The 13,075-nt window shown below is 36.5% G+C and overlaps 1 protein-coding gene across 2 annotated transcripts in view; it reads left to right on the top strand.

Annotated features, from left to right (window-relative positions):
- LOC106871086 (gastric inhibitory polypeptide receptor) overlaps window positions 1–13,075 on the top strand; it is a 115,515-nt gene that overhangs the window by 20,954 nt on the left and 81,486 nt on the right. For both annotated transcript variants that reach the window (XM_014917373.2, XM_014917371.2), the window contains exon 2: window positions 5,121–5,199. In XM_014917373.2, coding sequence (XP_014772859.1) covers window positions 5,121–5,199 — 79 coding nt within the window. The remainder of the gene's footprint in view (window positions 1–5,120; window positions 5,200–13,075) is intronic.

Here is a 13,075-nt window from a genome sequence, read left to right as displayed (position 1 = left end):
TATGTATGTATGTATGTATGTATCTATATACATACATACATATATACGATGGTACCTGTAACAAAACACGTGTCACTAAAGAATATTACAGCCGGATAAAGAAAATTTGGACCTCAGAATCTCTGCATTCAATAAAACAGTGGCCCACAATGTGCTTGCAGTGCCACTACTCATACCAACATTTGGGCTGCTTGATTGGACGCTTGATGAAATCCGAGCCATTGATGTGAAAGCCTGAAAAATATTAACAAACACACATAATTTCCACACAAACGAAAACAAGGCGTCAGAGGCTTAACATCAATCCAAATTGCCTTTGAATGTCGCATCATATCCCTTCGGCAACATCTTCTAACCACCAAGTGTCGAAGTGCATCCCTTGATTAAGTTCGCATACATGAGGCTGGTAACATCATAAGACTTGGAAGGCAGCTCCTTGAGCAACACTCTTTGATAACCTAGAATACATGCCCAAAGAAGTTGCACGACTATTCTGCAATGTATCATCAGATGAAAAGATGAGCCTATACGAGCAGAAGACTATGCATGGATATGTCAGTAGAAAGCTCCGTTATGATAGTAACATCGATCATCAAAGCAGTTTATCATGGACCAATAGCCGGATTACTACCTCCCAATATGAAGGGTATGCGTTTGCAATCCAGGAACAGGAAATATCAACCAAGTACCTGATGCACAAAAGGGATAGAGATGCAGGAAAAACCGTAAAATGTGACAACCGATGCAGACTTTGTGGAGTTTACACTGAAGATATCACACACATCATAAGCAGTTGTCCGAAAATGTCATCACGGTATTATCTACTGATGAGACATGATGTTATAGCTAGGACACTATAATGAAATCCGTCGGAAGGATAATCCCGAGGACAAACAAATAAGAACCCACAATATGTTAGAAGCCATAGTCACTCATGATAAAAAAGAATACTGGTGGAATGTACCAGTAAAATGTAAGCACAACAGACCTGATGTAATGATTTGGGATAAAGAGAAACTGCACAGTTGTGGAAATTAGCTGCCCACCAGATGTTAACATAAAGCTGAAGATCAGTGAAAAAGAGAACACCTATGATGTACTATTGAGAAAACTGCAGTTACTCTATCCAGATTACACGTTCAGGTTTATACCTGTAATTATTAGGGCTCTGGGATATGTAACACACTGCCTAAATACCAATCTTGTGAAATTAGGCTTCTCAAAACCAGAAAGGAAATAGGTAATTCTAAGACTACAGAACCAATCCATCAATGGAACTGTAAAAATTTGTAAAACTTTCCAGAAGTTTGACATTTAAATATATCGAGTATGTCTAGATATGCTACTATATGCATGAGAATACATACATAAAGCATACAAATCTGTACATACATACATACATACATACATACATACATACATACATACATACATACATACATACATACATATATAAAAACAAAAGTACCCTGTTGTTGATGCTGAAATTCCAATGAAAGAGTCTTGGATCTAAGTTAGAAACCGGTTCTTTCTCTATTGGCAAGAATTCTTGAAATAAACTGAATTATGGCATACATACCTACAGGGTGCAGTGAATAAACTGTCGTCTAAATTAGGCAAAAATGAAAAGAACACTGACATCACATCTTAACAGATATATTTACCATAATTACATAAGAATATCTTGAAATACTAAAGAGTAAATTTATTCAATAAAATTGTCATTGACTTCAACCACGACCTCCAGACGACTTCGGAATCTTCTGCAACTTTTCTGGACGGTCTCCTGGTTTAAGTTAGTGAATGCTGTCATAATCCTTGCCTTCAGTTCATCTTGGTGTTACAAGAAGTTTTGTTGGTCTCTCGCTCAACTGCGCCGCACACAAGGGGGGTTGTATTCTGGGGAGTTAGGTGGTCAGATGTTAGGGGTGATGTGGTCACAGAAATTGTCTGACAGTCATGACTGGGTTCTCCTGCTTGTGTGGCATGGTGCAGAGTCCTGTTGCCAGACACAGGGTCTTCCAGCAGCTACCCTGTTGATCCGGGGAAGTACTACCCCATCCAGGCACTTGATGTAGACCTCCGTGTTGTGTCTGAGGCCGTGTGGGAAGATGAATGGAGGCATAACGTCGCCATCACTAGTGATCACTCCAAACACCATGATGGTGACTGTATGTTTGATTTTTATCACTCTCGGTACATGTTAGATTTCACTGTTCTCAGATTGATTCCCAAGCACTCTGAAATGTTCATATTGCAGCTTCCGGTGCGAATGCCAAACGGTACAGCATGTCGTTTCCAAATTTCTGGCAGAGTGAATTGTGTCATGGTGCTGTTTTTCTCACAGACGGTGTCCAATTGACCTTACTATACTGTGTAGTCGACAAAATCAAAAACAAACAATGCGCATGCACGAAATTAAAAATACAAAATAGCGATGATTTATCCATCGCACGGCAAACATAAATGGCAGAGTAAATACGATGCGTTGCACATTATTTCACGGGTATTATCGGATCAGGTTGTATTGCTGCAGATTACATTTGCTCACTAACTGTATGGTTACATGGGAGCAAAATCTATATTTAGTATTGCATAGCAGTAAATAACTCTTGCAACTTATCACCTTTCATTACAAGTTTCTTCAAAACGTTTGAGTAATATAACTTACGCATAATGTACTTAAAATAAATCTAAATATAAGATATTTTCGAAGGTGGCATGTCTAAATTTTTGAAATTGTATTGAGCTAAACCATTTGAGACACACTGACATGCTAAAAAAAAAAATAAATAAATGACATTATACCTAGAATGAGAAAATTTATCTTGCATATAATTACCGGAGGAGCAAAAGATATTCTGTAATACAAAGTTACCACAAAATCTTCAATAGAAATAATATACAAAACTATTTAAAATATTGTCGTCATGCCATAGGCTCCACAATCTATTAGAACAAAACTGCAGAAATCATTCGCCATCCCAGAAATCCACATGCAACTTCAGCAATGCACTATGATATGCACTCCGTGGAAAATGCTAACAACAGTATCGAAATCACACACACACACATATATATATATATAGAGAGTTAGCAAACAACACCTTCAAAATCCGATGTACACAGCACATACAATCCTTCAAATTCAAAGACAGAATCATCTCCACATTAGTGTTTTAATATATCTGAAAGTTTAAAAGCAGAAGTATCATCAATACACCAATAAAATGAAGCGCTGTGGAAAAAAGTTGAGTCAAACTGGAACAACTCATGTATAGCAAAGAAGTAGAATGTTTAACATTAGGCAACGTTTTAAACAGAAATTATGAAACATTTACAGCATGCCCAAGCTGAAAACTATTTTGTGTTACTTCATATATGAACATTATTCTGTTGGATCCATTTAAAGTACTCTCCCATCTGTGATGAAACCTAGCAGGTTACAAAATTTATTATTGTGTAATCTAAGTTACCGCCCGGTAACTAGACATTTATATACCGAGCGTAATTTATACCAGTACCACATGATTCTGTGTGATCAACGGAGATAATGTATAACCCAACGTGTATGGGCCGCCATTTATATTCAACGTCACTCGAAGGAGCGAATGGTGCCGGAAACATTAAATAAGGACAGAGTGAATAGTCAGCTTTGTATAAATAAATAAATTCTACTGCATGTACTGTATTCTCTAATTTACTTTTATGAAAAATAAAAGGAGTTTGTGTGTGTGTGTGTGTGTGTGTGTATACGAATGTGTGTGCATATATGTAGTGTGTGTTTGTGGGTTTGCGCGCGAACCGAAGCCATACACTTGAGCATGCTTTTTCCACTAGCTCAGCTGCAACAACAGTATGGCAGCATACAAGTAATAAATACTTTTTACATCAACCGGAGAAAATTACCTCCCCCACCCAGCTTTTTACTCAGAGTGTACTATTTTACTCAGACTGCCTGAAAGTTCACCCGCTTTCTAATTTTCAGACATTCCATTTGGTTCCTTTCTAAGAGGGTCTCTACGAAAGCTTCAGAATCATTCCAACTGCTATTTCTTAACTAAGAGAACTCACTACCAAAATTCCGGTAGGAAGGCTTCTACATTATGTTGACCGTTTGGTTAATCATCAAACGCTGCACTCAATTAAAGTCCCCTTCTCTAGTCTTCTTTTCTTACCTTCACGTAAGCATATTTGCTAAGTGCAACCTCATCTCTCATTCTAGCCTAACAAGAAACAGACAAAATCCCTCCCATTACCTTCAGTCACTTCACTCAAGTGTTAACTCTGATCCTTACGAACTCTTCAATATTTCTCACTGTACAAGAATCTATCACAGTGTTTCGAAACACACTACTGTGTGTACTATCCCCAGATACTGGGAAATGAAAACATAAAAATTAGCAGCTGCTGCCCCTGTGACCACCAATATAATTTCCAGATCTTTTAAGAATCTGTTTTTATACATCATTCATACTTGAGAATGAGATAGAAAAGTACTGTTGTTCCACTTCATAGAAGGAATAATGTTTCAATATTTCATTCGCCAATTCACCATAACCGTTATCTCTCAGATGCTATATTTCTTCTGTCTCTGCTCCTTCTAAGCAAATGTAGGTACCTCTACTCACCCAAAGCTATGCTGTCTCTCACATTCCAAGTCCCTCACTTTGTCCAACGCTTTTGCTACAACCCTATGGAAATCTTTACTTCTATGTCTTTTTTACAGACATCGACAAAAAGATGTTCAAAGCTCAATACTAACCACTTCCATCTTATCAATATAGTGAACCTGCAAAGATTACGGACACTACTTTTCTTTATTTTTACCAACCCATAAAAAATCCTGAGAAGCACGCGTAGTGATCCAATAAATATAGTTTACTTATGCATGCCTTTGTATAAGCGCGTGTCGGCGCGCCTCTGTGTATGTATGCATGTGTATGCATGTGCGTGTGTGTGTGTGTCTCTCTGTATGTGTGTGCGTGTGTGTGAATGTGTGTGTGTGTATATGTGTGTGTGTATGTATGTGTGTGTGTGTATGGATGTATTTATATGATGAAATAAAATTAGTATATTTTCTTCTGATTTGTGACATTATTATGCCTTTCTACTGATAGGATCAACAAATAGAACTGTTAATCAAAGCCAAGATGAAATGTAACGAATTAATGCAGAAGCATGAGTATCCAACTTCGGGTAGGATATATTTCACATTTGTATAAATTTGATTTCTATATTTTACTGTTTTCTGTTCGGTTGGTAAGGCACCGGACACAATGTTTTGCCGTATTAAGTCTCGTGCCAGCAACGAGTTTAAATCACGACAGTATTGAGTTTGTCTTTCATGTTTTTTTTTCTAAATCAAGTAAAAACATTAAAGTCAATCCAGTTAGCTATAACCTTTCCCTTTGTAGGGGTTTTCCTAACAAAGAATACAAAGCCATAAGTTTGTTGTAGACATTTAAAGTGTAGTGAATTAAAATGAACTTAGTACACACACGCACACACAAGATTTATACATTGGTTTCAAATTCTGGCACATGGTCAGCTGTTTTTAATGGGAGTAGGCTAATCGATTACATCGACCCCAGAACTTGACTAATACTTATGTTATCGACCCCAAAAGAATGAAAGACAAAGTCGACTTCGACAGAATTTGAACCCAGACTGTAAAGACAGATGAAATACCTCTAAACATTTTGTCTGGCATGCTTAATGGTTCTGCCATTTCACTGCCTTAAAAGACATATTTACATAATCCTTTCTACTAAAGGCACAAGGCCTGTATTTTGTGGGAGGGTGCTAGTCGATTACATTGACTCCAGTACCCGAAAGGATGAAAGGCAAAGCCGGCGTTGACGGAATTTGAACTCAAAACGTAAAGACGGACGAAATGCCACTAATAATTTTGTCCGGTGTGTTTAACGGTTTACCCCACAAATACCTTTGTATAATAAGATATATTTATAGAGGGACGAAAGCAAAATTGACTTCAGTAAAGTCCGAACATAAAATACTGTGTAAGACATGTAATCTGATACTTGTTTATTTCTACCAAATTCGATGTTTCATTGCGAGAACCGTTATTTATCGAACATAGTAAATAAGTCAAAACTTATATCAATACTTGCTAAAAAGTAATTTTATACAAGAAGGAAGTTCACTGTAAAAGAATAGAGGAGAGACGATTCAAAATAGGGAAAAGTAATTACTTCAGCATAGTTTCTGCCATTTCTGTGGTTTCTCATTTGTAAATATTGATTTTTACGCCAGTCAAAATATGTCCAAGTAGTAAAGCAAAATATTTAAACAAGAATGATTTCCCGAAGCCCAAATAATGAATTTATGTGAATACGTAAATTTATAAACTATAGGAGTCAACTATTAGATTTGCACTAATTATTCATGTCGTGATGTATTCGTTGTCTTCGGCAGGGGTGGCCCATGATAAATGTTGAGCTTTCAGTACTGATCAATCTTCTCTTGCGATTTATCCTTATCCATGGATAGAGACCAATGATGAAAGCAAGGATACATTGGAGTATCCCTGCTGTGTCCACATCCACAAAGTATTTGGACACAACTCTATTATGTTGTTATATTTCTGTTGTTTACGGATGCTAGCTGTACAATAAATCATTCAACATTTAAACCGGTCATATCTAGCCCAACAACCCTTTGCAGCCTTAGTCATTTATGACTGAAAGGGGTCAAAGAGAGAGAGAGAGAGAGAGAGAGAGAGAGAGAGAGAGAGAGAGAGAGAGAGAGAGAGAGTGAGAGAGAGAGAGAGAGAAAAGTTTTATTTAATCAACAGAACAGGTCTCCATCTGCATACTTTGTCAATTCCATAGCATTTCTGCCATGAGGACATCTAAATTGCTATTTTTGTTACCAATCGTTTCCATTCATTCTCGGTCGTGGGCTTTCTTTATTAACCTCGGCTCCGATAGGTGTAGTATAAAATTTAATTTTACTATAACTTCCATTGAAGTCTTTTTAAGAACGAAATGATCTAGGTGAAGCCTGTCTTTGCCCCTGGATATGGGTGACAGTGACTCTTTCAGGATCTCATGAACCTTTGCTAGTTTTACTTTTTAAAATCCTGATGGATGCCCATACTTACTCGTTATTGAGCAAGCTCTGTAGGAGCTGATTTAGTCACCGACCACTTCACCATGGGCATGCTGTAGTGGATTACATGGTTACTAGGAGCAGGTTTCCACTGGCAGCATAGACAAAATGTTTTCGTTTATCAACCGAAATTTATACTTGCGCATTAGGAGAACATTTTATTTCGCAGTTATTCTCAGTTTGTTTTGAATGTTGTAGTTGCAGTTTAGATCCAGATTGGATAGATTACGATGAAAGGTGTTTTGAATTGTGAACATTTTGTCTTTTACCAGACAATATATACCCGAGACTGTTTTTATCTAACGTGTCCTTTCCTTTTAAGACAGTATGGTGTAATTTGAAGGAAATTTGGCTGCAACTTCTAGTAGGATGTGTGACCACGTAGAAGCTCCCTATTGGCTTGAGTTCTTAGTAGTTCAGAAAAGTAGGGTAAAAATTGACATGCACTATAGGTTAAAGGTGGAGTTGCCTTGATAAAAGGTTACTGCATTACGAGTTGAGCATATCATCTTCAAATCAGCAGCTGTTAGAAAATATGAAAGCTTTATTTGTAATGCCATAAAAATCATTACTGAGTAAGAGTAAATATCTCTTGAGGGATATTTGCTTTTATCAAAACAACCATCTTCTTGGATTTGCAGAGACAGATGAATCTGAGACGATTAATGTTGCTCTTGAACAGTTGTAAGTTTACAGGGCTGGAAGAAAATGCTAGAAGGTTTACCTTCTGAGGAAGAAGAACTGTGTGTAGTGCTTAGGGGGCGGATATGTCGCCCATTCTGTGTCGACTGGAATGGACACGGTATGGGCGACGGGGCGAGTAGAGACGACTGAGCAAGGAGTACTTGAGCAGAAATGATACGAGGCTAGCCAGTTCTGAGGAGTAGAGGCAAGTTTCGTAGCAGTACAAAAAAAAGAAGTGTGGGGGGAGACAACGCTTTTGTGTGCCAGAAATTGGACTGTGCTAGTGACCGAATTTATGCCAAATTGTCGAGTGGTTTTTCTTTAGATGCCGTCTAGTATGTCTGTATGTGTAGTAAATTGAAAGAAGAAAAACATTTCTTTCTAAGTTTCATGTTTAAACACAGTTATTGTTTACAAGAAGAAATCTAGGGAAAGGAGAGATATTGTGTAAATGAGGAAACATAAAAAAGACGATAGAAAGTGAGTGGCATATGTTACTGCCACGTTTTATTCTTTCGTATGTCTTCTCTCTCTATATCTGTTTAATTTATGAATGTAAAAATGTGTTTTTAAATTGATATTTTCAGTCTTCTTACCAACGTCACTAAGAAATTTACACATTTTATATTTTCTTTTAGTATTTATCGTCTATCATTCAGCTTATCTGTTATTCGAAACTTTATTGTTTTAGTGAGGAAGGCATATGGTAGAATCATTAGATGGTTGGGTAAAAAGTCTGTCTAGAACAGTATTGCTGTTGGTTCTCTATGTTCTGAGTTCAGATTTCGCTAAGATTACCATTGCCAAATATCTTTTGGAATTAATGAAGTGCCAGAACAAAGATCTATACTTCTCCCCCTCTCTCTCTCCCATTCTCTCTCCCTTTTCTCACTCTCTCTGTGCTTGTAATTAAACCTTGTCATATTGTGTCACGCAGATACGGCCCGAGAATTAAAGGTATGCAGTGTTATACGTTACAGTAACGTATAGTAAGTCACTTGCTCGAATAACTAAATTCTCATCGTCGATACCTCAGCTTCTCTTTCAGTGAATTACAAATGAAGTAAAGTTTATATACGAAAGTATCTTGTTTAATTAGTCTTCTGTGAATTGACAGATTGCAGTCAGGTAATTGTAACTTATTATGACACTGATGTGATGTTTTCAACCCCGTGGTGGCCCTATCCAATAGATCAAAGGCAGTCCAGCCACGACCATCCTGACTATTATCAAACATGGAGCATACTATTTCAGACAAAGTGTACATTATTTAATGTGTTATTTGCTTTTAAAGCGGTTGAGTGTGGTCTCAGAGATTTTGCAGTTATTCCAAGTTGTTTAATCGACTATGCGAGGCCCTCTCAGGCTCTCACTTAAGCTCAATAATGATATTTTTCAAAAAGGAATGAAATCCTTTTTTTATTATGACACGAGGGAGTACAGCGGACTGATATATATATATATATATATATATATATTGGCAATTATGACATTACTATACGTTACGAATTTGAATTGTATAAAGCAACCACATCGGCTCCATTTTGTTTTTGTAAAAAGTAAGGGTTCTTTTTATGTTGGGAAGTTACATTGAAATTAATTACCACCTGACGAGGCTGCCTTTCAAAAGAAAATATTTATACTGCTAAACCTTTTATTTCATTAACTATAATTTGTTATAAAAGCTTTAACAAAATGTAAAACAGTAGTTTTGGAATAAACACAGTTCTTCGAATCTCTGTTTTAGACGCAATTTTAATTGCTTTAAGCAAATAATTACAAACCTGTATAAAGCAATATAATCATACGTTTCTAAGATTCACAATTGGTGAAAAAGAGGCTTTAAATGAAATTAAATCAACAGAAGTATATTTCAGCAAAATTATTTCCCCCTTCGAATATTGTATTTCTTTTAGAAAACCGCATTTACCTGCTTAGAAAGTCACTGTTGTCTCAATTTGTTCTTGACTATCCATTCTAAGGACTACATAATCATAGAGATTTCTTTTAAGTACAAGGTCAGTTCCTGTAGAAAAGCTACGTAATACCCAAACATTATCCGAGTCATTTCCCTCCTTCGCTTGACACCTCATCCCTCATACACCGAGCTCTACGCCCCTGCACGTTCTAAATGTTAGTATTCACACTATAAATAATAATAACAAAAACAATTTCAGAGAACAATAAACTCTAAGCTCCTTTAGAAATAGATGCCCTCATACCGCTCCCATCAAGTTAACGGAGGAGCCTGATCATGATTGCTTGATCGGCTAGTAATAGCAATCAAATTTCCTCAAATCGAACCTATAACGTCATAAAAAAAAAGACACGTTGAATGATATAGTTTGTTATATGTTTGTTAAATTAGAGCTGAATAGCAGCACCAGCAGCAGTAACAACAACAACAACAACAACAGCAGCAACAACAACAAGCAACAACAAGCAACAACAAGCAACAACAACAGCTGCTGTAGCGATAGCAACACTTCTAGACTAGATGAATTGCAGCCATTTTGACAGCGACAACAGTAATTAAATATATTCTAGGATATTTTTGTTTTGGTTATGTTGCTGTTGCTGTTAAGTCCTAGGTTAATACTGATAGAAACAATCTGTGATAAAAGGCATCCTAATCATGAGCATCCTGTCTTTTTAGAGGTATGTGAAACTATATTATCTAATGTAATGTTTTCTTTTTCCAGACAATTAGGTGTCATTAGAAGAGATTCTACTGATATTTCTACAAGGTCTATCGACCACATGGATTCTCTCACGCTCGTATTAGTATAGTGTTCATCTTGGTGACATGAAAGCGATAAAGGAATCAGTTAAGACACGAACAACTTGAACACCACACACTTTCATATATCTTATAAGAATGAAAGGAAAAACGTGTGACGTTCACACCTGTTTTTCAAAGGTTTAATTAGCAACAGGTATATGGAGTGAGACCAGAAGCATACGCCATTGTACTCACACGTTAGCCAGAGTTACTTCGTCATTAATATTAACACCAATCAGATAAATGAAACAGTTAGAAAACGTTTTAACACGTAGTCCTACTTCTGAATATTGGACGCTATTCGGTTATTTCCATTGTTATTATAGTATTCAGCAGCATAGATTGATAACGAGTTTGATTACTTAACAATCTTATAGATAAACAGCTATTTTTCAACGTATCTCTACTTTAGCATTCTATTTCATGATGTTCGAATCGAAAATCGTTATAGTGCTTAGCTTTCTTCAGGCAAAATTGTTAACGGAAACGTGTGATTTAGATTTAATTTCTCTAAGTGTATGCTGGCATGAAATAACCTTAAAGGCGGGAAATATAGGCCCTAACGAAATACCATGATACCTTTATCTCTTTATTTATTTGTTTATTTATTTTTATATGAAAAAAGGAGATAACATGAAGTAAAATGTTAAGCATGCGTGTACATATATTTCTGTTCGGGTGTTTGCATATGCGCGTATTTGTGTATGTATGTGCGTGCGTGCGTGCGTGTGCATGTGTGTGTTTGTTGTCTGTATATATATATATATATATATATATATATATATATATATATATATATATATACGTACACACAAATATGCATAACAAATATACGTACATAAACACTCGCATATATCAGGTTTTGCTACTAACACATTCTCCACAATAATGCATTGAGATTTTAGCCTGTTACACTGTTTCTAAGAAATTTTTAAACACCGTATGGGGAACCTGATGATAACGATGTCACAGAGCGACCACTGAATAATTGATTTTTATGATGTTTAACTCCACGTCAACTCTGACCAAGCAGCTATGTCAAGTGGGATTATGTGTGTGTCTGAACAACCCAGATGAAGACGCTCTGGTTTAAGAGGCTCTATCAGCTCGGATGAAGAGGTGTTATTAGTCCAAATAAAGAGACTCTATCAGTCCATATCAAGGATTTTCATTCAGCGCGGATAAAGATGCATCATTAGCTTCTTTATCTGGTCGCTCTTAGTTTAGATTAAGGGGCTCTTCCTGCCTAGATCAACTGGTTCTATAAAACATGATCGAGATCATATCAGTTCTGATCAAGAATCTCTATCAACTCTGATGAAAAGGATTATCTTAAGCAAGTTTTGAGCTCAGCACTGAAATTCAATGAGACACTCGTTAGTTTTATCTAGATGCCGTCTGTCACAACTGTGAACAACACTCCCCAGCTGAATGGTGAAGCTTCTACATTACAGGCATGTAACCTGTCACTCACGAGTGAAATTCACTCGCATTTCAATATGAAACCACGTTTAAGTTCTTTTAAATCCCTGTATTACAAAAAAAAAAGTTTCAACATTCAGATCAGCACAGTAACTTTATGTTAGATATCTATGAATATGTAAAATGAAAGATTGATTATTCTTTTAAGTGCAGATGTGTTTCCCCACAGTTGAAAATAGTTCTTAATACTTAAAGTGTTTCTCCATCTTTGCTCAACATGGCCCCCTTGAAATGGTAGCCAAACCTCATTCAAACCACTATTTACCGTCGTTAAAAAAGAATGGACACACTGGATAATGTAGTCCTGCATATAATGTAACCCTCCTTCCTACACCGAAACAAGAAAAAAGTACGTTTCACGAGTTAAGCTTTTCATCATAGATCTACATGAACAGAATTGACTTCAAACAAACGACAGCAATCTTTGTTACATGTAGATCACATATGTGTGTATATACACTGTATGTATGTATGTATGTATGTATGTATGTATGTATGTATGTATGTAAGTATGTATGTATGTATGTATGTATGTATGTATGTATGTATGTATGTATGTATGTATGTATGTATTATGTACGTGTTTGTGTGAAGTGATATGGGTGAGTGCGTTAGACACAAGACTGCTTCTCCGTGGGCCATGAGTTCAAATCCACTGCTGTAACCAAAATTATAAGATTATTCTCTGTTACTATTGAGAATTTCGCATATGTATACACTGATTGCATAGTATGGATGTACAAACGGGTGTAAACATATTCGTTACATGTAACAAAGTTTTATTTTTGGTTCCGAGCTTTATCGTTTCGTTGTTACTGTGATTACCTCGCTCTTGTGTGTTTGTTCCAGCACCAAAGAAATGTCCCTTGAAAGGATATACAAAGACGACAAGCTCGGAGTAGTAGAAACGGAGTGAATTATCAACTGTGAACAAATGGTATATATATATATGTGTGTGTGTGTGTGTGTGTGTGTGTGTGTGTGTGTGTGTGT

Source organism: Octopus bimaculoides, chromosome 1, assembly GCF_001194135.2.
Source record: "Octopus bimaculoides isolate UCB-OBI-ISO-001 chromosome 1, ASM119413v2, whole genome shotgun sequence".
In the NCBI taxonomy this organism is placed as follows: Eukaryota; Metazoa; Mollusca; class Cephalopoda; order Octopoda; family Octopodidae; genus Octopus; species Octopus bimaculoides.
Note: the sequence above shows the minus strand (reverse complement) of the source record. Positions and strands in the feature narration are given on the sequence as shown.